This window comes from Sciurus vulgaris (genome assembly GCF_902686455.1).
Source record: "Sciurus vulgaris genome assembly, chromosome: 12".
NCBI classification, from domain to species: Eukaryota; Metazoa; Chordata; class Mammalia; order Rodentia; family Sciuridae; genus Sciurus; species Sciurus vulgaris.
The window spans coordinates 60671619-60687716 of record NC_136473.1 but is presented as its reverse complement, the minus strand read 5'-3'; the positions used below and the strand labels follow the sequence as shown (position 1 = coordinate 60687716).

The window sequence follows — 16098 nt, the reverse complement described above, 5'->3', positions numbered from 1 at the left end:
CGGAGATAGAGTCAGGAGCATCGCAAATTCAAGGCTAACCTCTGGAAATTAGAAAGGCCCTAAGAAATTTAAGATGACCCTGTCTCAAAATAATAAATAAATAAAATTAAAAAGGACTGGAAATGAAACTCTGTCGTAAAGAGCCTTTGGGTTCAATCTCCAGTACCAATAAAATAACAACAACAACAACAACAAAAAACCCCAAAACAACAACAACAAAAACCTTGTGATCCTCTTGCCTCCACCTCCCCAGTAGCTAGGATTACAGGATAGGCTAGCACCATTCCTCTGTCATGGATGACTGACTTTTCCATAATTAGCTCATGGAGTTGATCACCCTTTGACTTTTTCTCCCCTCCGACAGCCCCCACTCCCATTTATTGCTACTTTATTTCCCACTCATTTTACTAGGGAAGCATCTTGTTGCCCTTTTAATTTTTATATCTCTGGAACCTGTATCTGTTCTTGCCTACAGTTAGGGTGTCAGGAACTATTCGTTAAATAAGTGAAACGATAAGAATGAATTCGGTTTTTAAAGATCTTCACTACTATAAAGAGGATAAGCAAGCACTGTGAAAGTTCCGGATAAATTGAGATGAGGAACTGATGGACTGGTCTCGATTACTAAGCCAGGCATGTTAAGGTTGGAACTGTGCTTTGAGGCATGCAAGTGGGTAGAGAGTAAACATTTCCCTCATGGCAAATAACTTATACTGAGTATCCAGCAGTTTACAAGCGTTCGGTAAATACTCAACGACTAATTGCTTGGCCCCATTTCTGGAAATAATCAGATTGACTCTAGAGGTTCCGCCCACCTCTTCCCGTTGTATTGAACCCACGGACTACATTTCCCAGCATGCATCAACACCACCGCGGTAGTTTTTGAAAAGTGGACTACAACTCCCGGCATGCTGTGCCGGGACGGTGAGGACTACATGTCCCAGTAGGCCACGACAAGGGCCTATCAGGGGCGGGAGGGGCTCGGGAGCCGGTTTGACGGAAGGAGCGGCGGCGACCGAGGAAGAGGAGGAGGAGGAGGAGTAGGAGGATGGAGGCGGTAGTATTCGTCTTCTCTCTCCTCGATTGTTGCGCCCTCATCTTCCTCTCAGTGTACTTCGTATCCTTGCCTGAGGCGGGCGGAGGGGAACCTGGGGCCCGCCGCCCGATGGACTGGGCTGAGGGTGGGCCTGGTGGGCACCAGGGCAGGTGTGTGGGAACGAGAGGCGCGCCCGGCGGCGGGCTCGGGTTCCCGGGTCGCTGGCCTGATCGGGCGGAGTCGCGTGTCCCCAGGACCCGGAGGATAACTCCGCTGCCGTACGGTGCCCAGACCCCACCGCCTGCCCTCCCCAGGGGTCCGAGCGGGCCTTGCTCCTGGGCTCACCTCAGCCTGGTAGTCGCGCCCGTCCACCGCAATACCGGCGACGCCCGGACCAGCCCTGCCCTGAGCGGCGGCTGGCTCTTGGCCTCTCTTTTGGCCCTCGGGAGAGAAAGGTTGCCTACTTTCTTGGAGAGCCCCCGCGCCGTGCCCTTTTAGTATGTCGGAGGCCCCAGGGGCGGACGCTCGCGGACAGTCTGGCGCTGGGAGGATCCGCGGCGATTTGCCGCCTCTTGTCATTCTCCACCGCAACACCCGGTCGCCCGCCCCTTTGTTCTCGTAGGCGTGGGTGCTTGTGGGGACCTTGTACTTCCAGGAGTTACTCATTCCAAAACGAGTGACGTGCCTCCTTCACGATGCCGTTTTGTATTGAGTGTTGGGAAGGAGTTATTTAAAAAACCATCTGCAGAGTATTTTGGTTGACCCTGACAGTTGAAGGTTGTAAATTCAGTAACTACACGTGAAATGGTTCCCAGTCGTTTCTCAACTTTGCATTTTTCTGTCAGCCCATGTTAAACTCCATTACGTTCGTTACACTATTTAAACTGTGCACTCCAACCAGAAAATGGTTGTTCAGCAGCCTAGCACTGTACTGTATAGAAGACAATTTATTATTATTATTCTGCTGATTGAATCCACGGGTGCTTTACCACGGAGCTACATCCCTAGTCCTTTTTATTTTTTATTTTGAGAAAGGGGCTCGAAGTTGCTGAGAATGAATTTTGATTCTTTTGCCCCAGTCTGGGATTACAGGTGTGCACCACCGTGCCAGAGAAACGCTGGCATTCTTAAGGGAACATCTTGGCTTAGTTGTTGCTCAGTGTTGTAAAGCACAATATAGTTTTTTTTCTTTTTTTTATTGTAAACAAATGGGATACATGTTGTTTCTTTGTACATGGCATAAAGGCATACCATTTATGTAATCATAAATTTACATAGGGTAATGTTTGATTCATTGTTATTTTTTCCCTTCCCCCCACCCCTCTTTTCCCTCTATACAGTCCTTCCTTCCTCCATTTTTGCTCCCCTCCCTAACCCTAACCCTAACCCTAACACTGACCCCTCCCTCCCCCCATTGTGTCATCATCCACTTACTAGTGATATCATTCGTCCTTTGGTTTTTTGAGATTGACTTATCTCACTACAATATAGTTTTAAGTAATTAAATGTAGAAAAAATGAAGAGGAACTCTGCATTTTATCTTTTTTTCTTGGAAATCACATGTACCCGTTTCTGATCAAATTCATCTTTTTGTTTGGTGGAACATGCTAACTTAGGATAGCCATACAGAGTATGTCTTTAGTGTGATTTCATACTTTACTGTGGACAGGCAGTCTATTTTAATGGGAACGAACAGAATTAGGAATCAGGAACTCCGCTCAGCTAGTTGTTTATTATGCACATTACTTCATCTAAGCCTCAGTTTTCTTATCTTTATAATGGGAATTTTTTTGTGGATATATCCAATGAGAAGGTGTGTTAAGCACCTAGATCAGTGCCTGCCCCACAGCAAATGTGCAATAAATATTGCTCTGCCTTTCTACTTCCACTTTTTCCAATTGAGCAGCAGTTTTTATTTTGATGGTTTCTAATAAGGGGAGCCCTTAGTTTTGCTAGGTTTGGGGAGCTGACTTGAAAGGGCAGCATCATTTGCCTGAATTATGTGTCATCACTCCAAAACTTGCAGTTTTGATGACCTATATTCTTGTAATATTATAAGGAACTGGAACTGTATTTCACTTGAGAAATTAAACTGAATTTTTTCTTTTCAGTTTGGAAAACTAAATTCGATCATTTAAAATAACCTTGGTTTACACCAATTGCATGAGAAAATGTTAGGTGGAATGTTTGATGTTGCTAGACATGAAGGTACTACTTTTAAGGTATGTTTTGATGAAATTCAGCATGTTACTGCATTTTAGGATAATTGCTAAATATTAGAGATAGGAAGTGGAAAAATGTCAGAGTACACTTCATGTAGAGTATAGGAACATCTTGGGGTTTAAATGGTGAACAAAACCTACAGAAGGAAAGGATGGATATTCAGAATCACACTGAAAAGAGCAAAACTGCAGAGACAGGTATTTTCATGGCATTTCTTGGTGATGATTAATAAACAGACTATCTGGAACACATGATTGATATTGACTATACTGGAAGGTCAGGTTGGAAATACAGGATTTGATCAGGTTTTGAAGGGCTTGAAACTTCAGGGGAGGACTTTTACTTTTATTCTGCAGGCAATAAGGAACCACTAAAAATTTTTGACATAGTTGGTTTGTGGTCAAGGATACAAAATTTCAGATAGGAGTATTAGGTTTAAGAGTGGTATTGTTCAACATAGTGACTATATTTAAGAATATAGTTAACATATTGTATTCATGAAGAATGCTAATAGAATGAATATAAAGTGTTCTTACTACAAAAATGATAAGTACAGGAGGTAATGCATTTAGTTATTCCACAGTGTATATATTTTTCAAAATATCAATTTTGTCATTGTAATGAATCAATTCAGGAAACTCCAAATAAAGTGCTTTATTAGGAAGACAAATCTGCAAAACGGATTAGAAGCAGGAAAGATTAGAAGATAAACCAATGGGGGATAGGTTTATCTGAATGTGATGCTTCTTGTGGGCAGGTGAAAGGAGGGAATTATGTGAGTGGTATTAAGAAGAAGTTACCTTTGAATTCAGCAGTGACTGCTTATGAGATGAAACAGAAATCAGAGATAGCTTTCTACATTTAGAGCTTGGGAAGATGATGCTTTTGTCACTCCAGAAAAGCATTGGAGGAGGAACAATTTGTGGGTAAAGTGTTGGGTTGTGGAGATGTTTACTATTTTGTTGAAAACTTTTTTTATGATTTGTTTTAGTGGACATTTTCAAACATAAACAAAAGTAGACAGTAATATAATAAATCCCATGGTCCTATCATGTACCTTCAGTGTAATATATTCAGTGTTTGCCATTCTTTTTCATTTCTCCTAACTATTGAGTAGAGGAAAGTGTGGAACATTTTATTTTATTTTTGGTACTGGAGATTGAACCCGTGTGCTTAACCATTGAACCACATCCCCAGCCCTTTTTGTTTTTTATTTTGAGATAGGGTCTTGCTAAGTTGTTTAGGCCCTTACTAAATTGCTGAGGCTGGCTTTGAACTTGTGATCCTCCTGCCTGAGCCTCCCAAGTAGCAGGGATTATAGGCATGTGCCCCCATGTTCAGCAGTGTGGAACATTTGTGGAACATTTTCAAGTAAATCCCAGATGTCATATCATTCAATTGAAGATGTTTCCTTTTATGTCCATCTGTCCCTCAAATTTTATTTGTAAATATGTACTAAAAACTTTTTTTTTGGTACCCGGGAATGATTCCAGGGGCACTTACCCACTGAGCCACATTCCTAGCCCTGCCTTTAAAATTTATATATACATTTTTTGTAGTTGTTGTAGATGGACAGAATGCCTTTGTTTATTTTTATGTGGTGCTGAAGATGAAACCCAGTGCCTCACAGCTAGGCAAGCACTCTGCCACTGAGCTACAGCCACTCCCCAGTCCTTCTTTATATTTTATTTAGAAAGAGTATCTCACTGAGTTGGTTAGGGCCTCGCTAAATTGCTGAGGCTGGCTTTGAACTTTCAGTCCTCATGGTTTAGCCTCCCAAGACACTGGGATTGCAGGTATGTGCCACTGTACCTAGCTGTACTAAACACTTATAAATTTTGTTTGTTTGCTAAATTCTAATATAAGATATGTTTATTATAGAGAGTTTGGAAAATAGAGAAAAGCATTAAGGAAAAAAACATGTAATCTACCTTGCCTCATGCCTTGTCCACAATCCTGTCCCCCGCCATACTCATACTCATAACTGGGGATTGAACCTAGGGGTGTTCAACTACTGAGCTACATCCCCAATCCTTTTTATTTTTTGAGACAGGGTCTTGCTATATTGTCAGGGGTTAATTTTGAATTTGCGATCTTCCTGCTTTAACCTCTTGAGTAACAGATTATAAATGTGGGTCACCACTCCTGGCTGTAATCTGAGTTTTTTTTTTTTTTTTTTTTTTTTTTATACCTTTGTTTTATTTATTTATTTTTATGTGGTCTTAGATCAAACCCAGTGCCTCACACATGCTAGGTAAGTGCTCTACCACTGAGCCACAACTCCAGCCCCTTGTTTTTAATACTTTTTTAAAAACATTTTCAATTGTAGATGGACACTGTTTTAGTCAGCTTTTTTGCTGCTGTGAATACATGACCTGACCAACACAACTATAGAGGAGGAAGAATTTATCTGACTCACAGTTTCAGAGGTCTCAGTCCATAGACTGCAGCTTCCATTCCATGGGGCTCAAGGTGAAGCCGGACTTCATGACAGAAGAATATGGTGGAAGGAAACCTCACATAGTGATCAGGCCGCAGACAGAGACTCCACTTATCAGATACCAATATATACCCCAAAGCCACGCCCCAACTCCTCCAGCCACTCCTTACCTGCCTTCAGTTACCACTCAGTTCCACTGGTGATTAATTCCCTGATTGGGTTAAGGCTTTCACAACCCAATCATTATTCTCTGAACCCTCTTGCATTGTCTCACACAGTGAGCTTCGCACATCCAAACCATAACAGACACAATATCTTTATTTTATTTATTTATTTTTTTGTGGATGGAACCCAGTGCCTCACATGTGTTAGGCAAGTGCTCTGCTTCTGAGCAACCCCAGCCCTGTAATCTAAGTTTTGATACATAATCATTGCCAACATGTGACCATGGGGTGTTCATAGTTTTGTATCTTGTTTTCTTTATTTATATTTTAAGTCTTCAAAGACATTTTCTTGATATATCATAAATAACAGTACTTTTTTCCCAGTGGGAATTAATATCTTTAATATTTTTTTTTTTAAGCTTAGACTCAAACTTGGGGCCTTGTGCAGCTGTACCACTGAATTACATCCTCAGCCCTCAGATTTTTAACTTTCAAATATTTTATAGTTATTATTTTCCATTTCTTATAGCCATTGTTTCTCAGTTGGGGAATTAAGGCTAAAATGTTCTTGCATGGGTCAGATTAGATTTGAGCATAAAAAAGGAATATTTGTGAAAATAATTTGTTAAATGGACATAAATGAGAAAATTGATTTGTCTAATGAAGAAACTTTAAGAAAATACATTTTTTTGAAGTCATATTGAATTCTGCCTTGCAACTGGGATTGCTTTCTGAAACCTAAATTCTTAGTTCTTATAAAAAAGTATAATTCCTTATCTTGATCATCAGATAATTACATTGTCTGATTTAGAATGTGATTACATTAATGCTAGATCATGTTGCTCAAAATTGAACAAGGTAAGACATTTCTTTGCTCATTTTCTGTCATCAAAATCAGTTCTTCATTTTCCATATTAAAAATTATTATAATTAAAATGCACTTTTATTTAAGAATGCATATTGGTTTTAGAGTTCATTTTAGGGTGCGTATTCATTAGACTGTTGGTAGAATTGCTGTTTTGCAATATTTTAGATCATGAAATTATGCTAGTAAATTTGACTTGAAATCTCATTTCTTTACTCTGCATATTCCTTGTCTCTCTGTCTGTAGTAGGCAATCTGATTATTCAAACTAGGCAAAGGTTCATTATGAGAGTAATTTTTTTGTTTTCTGTGTCCTAACCTCTTCTTCCCACTTAATGGATAAAATACTCGTCTGTCTTTTTTTTTTTTGAATGAAAGAAGACCTTCCTTGTGTAGCTTGCACAGAAATGAATAGATTAGTAGATTTTTAAAAAATATATTTTTAGTTGTCGATGGACACAATACCTTTATTTTATTTTATTTTTATTTTTATTTATTTATTTATTTTTTTGTGGTGCTGGGGATTTGAACCCAGGGCCTCGTGCTTATGAGGCAAGTACCCTACCAACTGAGCTATATCCCCAGCCCAATACCTTTATTTTAGGTATGTATTTTTATGCGGTGCTGAGAATTAAACCCAGTGCCTCACATGTACAAGGCAAGTGTTCTACCACTGAGCCACATCCTCAGCCCAGATTGTTTTAAGGCCATTTTACTTTTAGTATTGTCAGAACTTTATACTGGCACTAATACTCTGAACTGTAGAACTTGTCTATATAGGGAAACCAGTTGTCCCTGATTCATTTTGCAAAATGAGCAGACAAAAACTTTCTGTATGAAAGTTTAGATACAAATGTGATACTTGAGAGGTGCTTTTGGCTTGACCTAAAAACAATTTCCTTGTGTCTTCATTTTCATATACTTTAGTTTCTCTGACCCCCATGAGGAAAATAAAGTTATATATTTTTTTGTAAAAGTGTAACTATGGAAAGTTAAAATTTCTAGTACACTATATTCCGCCTCCTTTTTAAAATATTTTTTATCAGATGGATTATTCAATATTTTTGTTTACTCAATATTTTTGGTACTTTGTGAATTTTCTTTTGTAAAAATTAGATCTATATTCAAAGAAAAGGTTACCCGTATTGTTTTTTAAATTAACATGTATTAATTTTACAAGTTAATGGGTTTCACTGTGACATTTCTAAACATGCATGTGTTGTGTATTGATCATATCTACCTTCCTGTCTACCTTCTCATGCCCTCCACTTCCTCCAACCTTTTTCCCAGCCCTCTTTCTTATGGTTCCTCTTCTACTTTCAATATTACCCATATTCTTCTACTGAGAAAGTTCCTCCTACTGAGAGAGTTTGAAGTTTAATTAGTTTTTTAATATTAATTTTCATTTTTATGAAAGTTATATGTGTACACAACTAAAGTCAGTGGTATTGCAAAGTTTATAGTGAAAAATAGTGGTCTCTTCCTGGTCTTGCTTTTTAGGGGCAACTGATTTTAACATTTGGACAGTTTATTTTTTTCTGGCATTTATATCTCTATTTCTCTTTCATTTGTTTGCTCTATTCTTTCTGGATTTGTCGATTTTAAGTATTGACTTCTCAGTATAGTAGAAAAGATTTAGTTATGCATTCCTTTACTTAAACATCTACTTTCCTATTACTCCATTTTCCTTTTTGGGTTAAATTGATATTCAGTGTTTACATCATAATGTACTATTATATTATAAAAATATAGATATTCTTTATTCCTAAACCTCAGTTGATAGTGATAATACTTCTTTTGTTTTTTTCTGGGTATCTTTTTCAATGTTAATAATTACACATAACTTTATTTCTTTAGTTTTCTATTTACCTGTTACTAAGTCTTCAGATACATCTGCAAAGCTTTTTAGTACTATTTTCTACATGGTAAAATATATTAAAATAACCTGTCAGTTAATTTTTTTCCCGTTCTGGATTCCCTGATTCTTATATATTGTGCATTCCTTTTTCTTGGCTTACTACTACATTTTGCTAGAATAACTTCTTGACATATAATACATGGGAAATTTTTGAAATGTCCACATTTGAAAATGTCTTACAATTTATAATAATTGATAATTTATTAAGTATAGGGTTCTAGGTTGAAAAGATTTTAATTTCATAATTTTAAAGACATTGCTAGTGGTCTTCTGGTGTTGTCCAAGTTGGGAAGTCTGAAGTCACTTGGTTTCTTTTTTTTTTTGTCTGATATCTGGGAACCCAGGGGCTCTTAACCATGGAGCCACACCCCAGCCCTTTTTATGTTTTATTTTGAGACAATGGCTCGCTAAGTTGCTTAGGGCCTTGCTAAATTGCTGAGGCTGACTTTGAACTTGCAATCTTCCTGCCTTAACCTTCTGAGCCTTTGGGATTACATCATTTGATTTCTTCTTCTTTTTTAAAAATATTTTTTAGTTGTAGATGGACACAATATCTTTATTTTATTTATTTATTTATTTTTATGTGGTGACGAGAATTGAACCCAGGGCCTTGCATGTACGAGGCAAGCGCTCTACCACTGAGCCACAACCCCAGCTCACACAATTTGATATCTTACTGTTTTCTTTTTGCAGTGCTGTGGACTGAACTCAGGGCCTCATGCATGGTAGGCAAGCGCGTTCTACCACTGAAATACATCCTCAGCCCCTTTATTCTTTTTATGTGATCTCTTGTTTACCCCCTGTCCTCTCCATGGAAGTTCTAGAATATCCTTAGTGTTTTCAAAGTTTATAGTGGTATGCCTTTGGGTATCTTTGTTTAGTCCTTTTTCATAGTTTTGGACATGTGATAGACTCTTTCAACTGGGACATTTTTTTTGTAGTCTTCTTTTTCCTTTGGTGCTGGGTATTGAACACAGGACTTTGTGCATGCTGAGCATGTATTCTACTACTGAGTTATATTCCCAGCCTCTCTAGTATTCTTTCTTTGATGTTATCATCCCCTCTTTTTTTTTTTTTTTGTATTGGGGATTGAATCCAGGGGTGCTCTACCACTGAGCTATATCCCCAGCCCTTTTTATTTTTATATGAGGCAAGGTCTCACTAAGTTGCTGAGACTGACTTCGAGCTTTTGATCCTCCTGCCTTCTCTTCCTGAGTCACTGGGATTAGAGGCATGCACCACTGCTGTAAGGTGTTTTTTTCTTGAGTTATTAAATTACTCCAGAGAAGAATCTTCCAAGCTCCTGGGGGATAGAAGCCTGGTCTTTTCTTATTCTTAGAACAAGTTAGGTATAAGGCATATTCTTGAGGGAAGTGACAGAACAGAGGACTTGGTTAAAAGTCATTAAACCAAACATAATAAGATTAAATCTTACAGCCTAAGTCTTGTTTCAGGTAAGTGTTTGTGTGTAAAACAAAGATGGGTATAGCCCACCATAAGAAATCCAGAGTTTAAGCTTGATGCAGGGGCACATACTTATAATCCCAGTGATGTGGGAGGCTGAGGCAGGTAGATTGCAAGTGTGAGTCCAGTCTGGGCAATTCAGCAAGACCCTGTTTTAAAATAAAAATTAAAAAGGAATAGGGATGTGGCTCAGTGGTAAAGTGCCCTGGTTTGAATCCCCAGTGCCACACGAATGAATGAGTGAAAGGAAGGAAGGAGGAAAAGACAAGAAAAAAGAATCCAGAGTTTAAAAGCTACTGCTGTAAGGGTCTGATATTGTAATTTTTAAAGGATTCTGGAGATAGGAAAATGTTTCAAGATTGATTTTCTGATTTAGAAGGTAACATGAATATGCATATTAACCATCCCAAATTAGAGTAAGAGGCTTTAGCATAGATATTGGAATAGAAAATAAATAATGCTCTTATTTTTTCTCTAGTTAGCATTTAAATCTGCTTAATGATTGACTTTAAGCCTTTGCTTAGGATAAAACACAATTGAAATTTAAATGCTTTATTTTTAAGCTGCTCCCTGATGCATTTGCATGAGGTCAACACTATGCAAATCTGGGACATCTGAGTCTAAAAATAATCTTGAAATATTAGCTTGTAAACTCTCTTTTGTACATTCATTGATTTAGTTTCAAATAACATGTATAGTTAGGAAAGACATAGCAGCGGGCATGACATAATATGTTCTTCCCTTGCAGTGGGTGATTCCAGAATTGATTGGCCATACCATTGTCACCGTTTTAATGCTTGTTTCATTGCACTGGTTCATATTCCTTCTCAACTTACCTGTTGCTACATGGAATATATATCGGTAAGTACAGTTTCTTTAGTGTTTGTGTCATGGCAGTTAAAAATTTTTTCAAAAAAAGTAAACAGCCTTCTTTCTCCATGAAAATGCTTTATTAAATCAGTATAAATTTTAGAGTTTTGGAATTTCACTTTGGATTATTGGGCAAATGCCAATTACATGTCTCAGTTTTGTGGTCAAAGCACAAATTTTCATGTGATGTTTACTTGTAATGTCTAAAGGCTTGTGAAATGTTTTTTCATTGCTTTGAGTGTAATTTTCCTTTAAGAATGATCAAAAGTCTGAAAATATAAGCCCTCTTTGTTTGTAGTTACAGTTTTTTATTAGAGTGTACTGTACTTGGAATACTCCAAAGAATGACAAGAATGAGAAAACCAAGATTGTCCTCGAGGCTTAGACATGAGAGCCAGAAGATCATAAACAACACTGGTTTAGAACATGTATGTTACACAGATGGCATAATCTGGATGTTGAAACCCAGACACTTTCAAAGTAATCCAGTTTTGTTAATTCCCAAATTCCTATAAAGAAGTTTCTGAGAACTTGATAAAATTGGTTTGGTTTTAGAGCCTACATTAATCTGTGTCTACTGGAAAAGATCTATAGGGATGACTGGTAGTCATGGATGGTTTAGTAATCTTCTGCAGGAGATGGATAAAAGGGTCTCAGTGCATAAAACGTTTCCGCTTTAGAATGTTACTGTATTTGTTTCAGAGGATAAAAAATTACACCAAAAATTAACAGTATTATAATTTCTAAAGGAAAACTAAGTGGAAGCCCATGACAGCATTTCTGGTTATATTTGATTTGAATTAAAAGCTGCAATGATTGGTTCACATTTAAAAGTTATTATTGGTTACTTTTTTTCAATATTTGTGCTAACAATTGATTTTCCTTCTAATGTGTATGTCCTTTAATTTATCAGGTTCATTATGGTGCCAAGTGGCAACATGGGAGTGTTTGACCCAACAGAAATACATAATCGAGGGCAACTGAAGTCACACATGAAAGAAGCCATGATCAAGCTTGGTTTCCACTTGCTCTGTTTCTTTATGTATCTTTATAGGTGAGTTTAAAGTTCTCTTGGCATCTTTTTCAATGCCATGTCTGCTTTTGATGGATGAGTTATGGCTGTGTAGATTCTTTTATGTGTATTATGGAATTGGCATTTTATCTTGTCTGGAGTAGAGTTACTCTGTGATACTGTAGTTATTCCTTAGTCTATCAACATGCTTAAAACTCTCTTGGCTGTTCTGCCCTGTTGTTCAGCTGTGAGGTTTTACTTGTAGTAGGTTTCACCTATTACAAGCATTAATATATGTACCCCCAAAGACCATCCCACTTATGGGTCTCTGGGGAGTTATACTATTGGCAGCAGCTCTCAACAACTTATACAAATTGGGCTGATCTTTCTTGGCAGTAAGGAATTTAGGTATGATGCTGATTTTCTTTTATTCTAAATGGTTTGTTCTGATAAAATTGTATGTTTTCTAGTTATAAGGAAGTAAGAATTAATATGAAGAATTGACTCACGTACTGGAAGCCTTATTCAGTCCTGTTTTGTTGTTTTGCTTTCTAAAAATATTTTTAGTTGTAGATAGACACAATACCTTTATTTGGTTTATTTAGTTTCATGTGGTACTGGGGATTGAACCTAGTGCCTCACACATGCTATGCAAACACTCTTATCACTGAGCCACAACCCCAGCCCTGTAGTCCTGTTTAAAACTTAAATTTATTCCCTTATGTTTTAGAGATGAACATACTACATTTTCCTTTATCTATCATAGACTCATAGAACAGAGTAAAGGGGAGGGAGAAAAAATGCCCCTGTATGATTTGATTAAACTTGTAGGAAACTAGAAATCGGCCTTAACTTTTGTATTGAGTCTTTAGATAATTCCTACTTTTTCTCCTTTTTAAAAAATTTTTATTTTTTTGTGGTGCTGGGCCTTGAATGCATGGTCTCATACATGCTAAGTAAGTGTTCTACCACTGAGATGCACCCCCTAGCCCTTGATAAATTTTAATTTTTTCATAAGCATAAGTACTATTTAGGAAAAATTTGTACTGAACTAAGCTACCACTTGCAAGATTCCTGATAATTAGAAATTATATGGAGATAATGCTGTTTTATCTGAAATAGTTTAAAGTCATAGCCATCTTGGCCTCTGCCTGACAAGGCTGCCTTATGGACATCCTTTAATGTGTTGAATCTACCCAATAGCAAATAATAGATTAAAATTAGAGTTCAGGGCTGGGTGTGGTAGTACATGCCTGTAATCCCAATGACTTGGGAGGTTGAGACAGGAGGATTGACAGTTTGAGGCCAGCCTCAGCAACTTAATAAGACCCTGTCTCAATATATAAAATAAAAAGGACTGGGGTCTGTGTAGCTCAGAAGTTCGACCCCTAGTCCAAAAAACGTTTAGGACTGGGATGTAGCTCAGTATCAAAGTGTTTGCCTAGCATGCATGAAGCCTGGATTTGATCCTCAGTACTGAAAAACAAAAAAAAAGGAAAAAGAAAAATAAGTTCAGATGGTTTCCTTTCTACCATTCATCTTATTTACTTTTTTGTTTTTTATTTTAAAAACTAGGGCAAAAGAAGTGCACTGCTATCAGTTTCTGGTTCTTGTGCCCTACCTTAGTGCTAATATGCTAATTTTTTTTATTGAGGTGCTGGGGATTGAACCTAGGGCCTTGGGCTTACGAGGCAAGCACTCTACCAGCTGAGCTCTCTCTCCAGTCCCTTAATTTTTAATCTAGGTATTAAAGATGAAATTAAAGGTCAAAGAATTTTAATATTAAGAAAACAAACTGTTAGTAGTGTGTGCCGTGTAGTTCAAGCTACTCCAGAGGCAAAGGCAGGAGTTTGAGGCCAACCTGGGCAACACAGTGAGACCTCATCTCAAAAAAGAAAACAAACATGAAGAATACAATGATGCATCTATTTTCCTTTTTATTACTTTTTTGGGTCAAACTACGGGAAGGTATCTTTACCATCATTTATGTTTGTTTCCTTATATTTGTTTCTGAAGTAACAGAAGCAAAAAACCAAGCTGGAATTGGTGTAGCTAAGGTTATCCTTTTTTCATTCTCCCTACCCCTGAAGGTTTCACACTGTTGGAGAGTAAACTTGAGCAGACATTCCCTGCATATTGGTAGTATGAGCTTTCTTGGGACCATGTTATAGATAGGCTTTTGGAAATAAACATAGGATTGGGGAGCAATCCCTAAGACCTGAAGCCTTAGGATTTAAAAATGTGCAAGAGTTTCTTTGTCTTGGTTATTGAATTTAAAGCAATGGGAAATAGGTTAGAGGATTCGGGAAGCCATTAAAGGGACTGTAGCTCAGTTGTAGAGTGGTAGCCTGTGAAAGGTCCTAGGTTTAATCCCCAGCACCAAAATAGTAGTAGTAATTTTAAGATATGGTTCTTTACAACTGAATGAAAGAGAAGCAACCTGTATAACTGGTTTGCCTGGGCAGCTGCATCCTTTCTTTGTCTCTCTTTTCTTCCTTTCTTTTTCCCTCTCAGCTTGTCATTTTCAGTTACATTGCTATTATCCCATCTTTAATGTCATTCATAATTACAGGATGAAGATGAAAGATAATTGTTTTAGAATATGACCTTATAGCACTTTTTCTTTTGCTTTTGGTTGCTATTTATTAAGTGATCTTATTATCAAATTAACAGCTTTTACTACAAGGATTTTCTAATGCTTCTCTTCTGTATCTGTTGCCTGCCATACTTGGCATGATACCTTGCACATAGAAGACATTCAGGGCTTGTTAAATAGAATTAGAGTTTTGGAAAAAAAAAGTTCAGCTTTCTTAGAGAACGGTGGAATCAATGCATTTGGAATTTGGTTAGGTGCTGGGCTTTACCACTTCCTGTGTGACTTGGGGCAAGATTTTTCACTTCTCTGTGCAGTTTCTCATTGGAAAATGGGATCTAATACCTACCTCATTGAATTGTAGTGTTGACTAAATGAGATGGTACATGTAGAGCCCTTAGATTTATATTGATGTATAGTAAATACTCAAAAATCTTTCAGAAATACCAGCGACTACTATTAATCTGTGCTGTGCATTGTGTATACTTAATAGGGTTAAATTTAGAGAACTAACCATTTATATCATTAGTAACATAAGGGTATTTTTGTGAATGTTAAGTCATTTAATCTCAGCAGAGCTAGGCTGATCCCTGATAGATAAAAGGGAAGGATTGTTTTTTATCATTGTTCAACTGAGGTGATTTTATAAGATTATTTATTGGGTGATTGCTATGTGTCACACACTGTAAAGCACTGAGTGACACAAAGGAGCAGTGCAGAATCCCTGCAGTGAGAACTCTGGGCTTCACAATTGCAGTCCTAGGGTGTCATACAGGACAGGAAAGTGCAGGTGCTAGGATCTTGCTCTCATTTTGGAGGAGCTTATAGATCAAAGCATGCAAGATGATGAGCTGTGGAAGAAGCCAAGCAACTGCTCTGGGCTGAGGCTGGCCTCCACAGGAGGTGCTCCAGAGCCCAGTCATGAAGTCCAAGTATGTATGTTTGTAGCGGGGAGGGGCAGGCAGGGCAGAGGGATTCGAGGCATAGCGATAGCTTGTGCAAAGATCTGGTGAGATAATTAAAGGTCATTCACCACCCTGCACATAGGCGCTCTCTCTTTTTTTTTTTTTTTAAACATATACTCCCATATTGTTTTTAGGTTGTACCCCACCTTCATTCCCAGTTAGCTACTATTTAGTGAAAAATTAGGACACCAAGAGTCCCTACTATGAATATTCTTCCCTTTGGGTAAAACATGATTGTCTTCTACTAGATGAATGTTCCCTGATGAACCTCAGGGATGTAAATCTGGATAGACCAGATTGTAGGAAGAACATTCCTAAGGAAACATTAGTAACATTAATTTCTTCTTTCCACAGTATGATTTTAGCTTTGATAAATGACTGAAGCCGGAGAAGCTGTGGTTGGAGTTAACCTACAGTACAGTGCACAGTTGAGGAGCCAGAGACTACTTACATCATCCTTAGAACCGTGACCATAGCAGTATATATTTTCGTCTTTGAACAAGATACTATTTTTGCTGTATTTTTACCATATAAAATATTTAAAAAACA

At 37.7% G+C, this 16098-nt stretch overlaps 1 protein-coding gene across 2 annotated transcripts; it reads left to right on the top strand.

Annotated features, from left to right (window-relative positions):
• Window positions 1-955: 955 nt before the first annotated feature.
• On the top strand, window positions 956-16098 carry CNIH4 (cornichon family member 4). 2 transcript variants are annotated; one of them, XM_079106723.1, is made up of 6 exons: window positions 956-1117; window positions 6653-6721; window positions 9339-9370; window positions 10858-10970; window positions 11893-12033; window positions 15904-16098. In XM_079106723.1, exons 2-6 carry the CDS (start codon window positions 6700-6702, stop codon window positions 15929-15931), a joined length of 336 nt encoding a protein of 111 aa, XP_078962849.1. In that variant the 5' UTR covers window positions 956-1117; window positions 6653-6699; the 3' UTR covers window positions 15932-16098. The 2 variants fall into 2 exon arrangements, with proteins under 2 accessions (XP_078962849.1, XP_078962848.1); XM_079106722.1 differs by lacking the exon at window positions 9339-9370.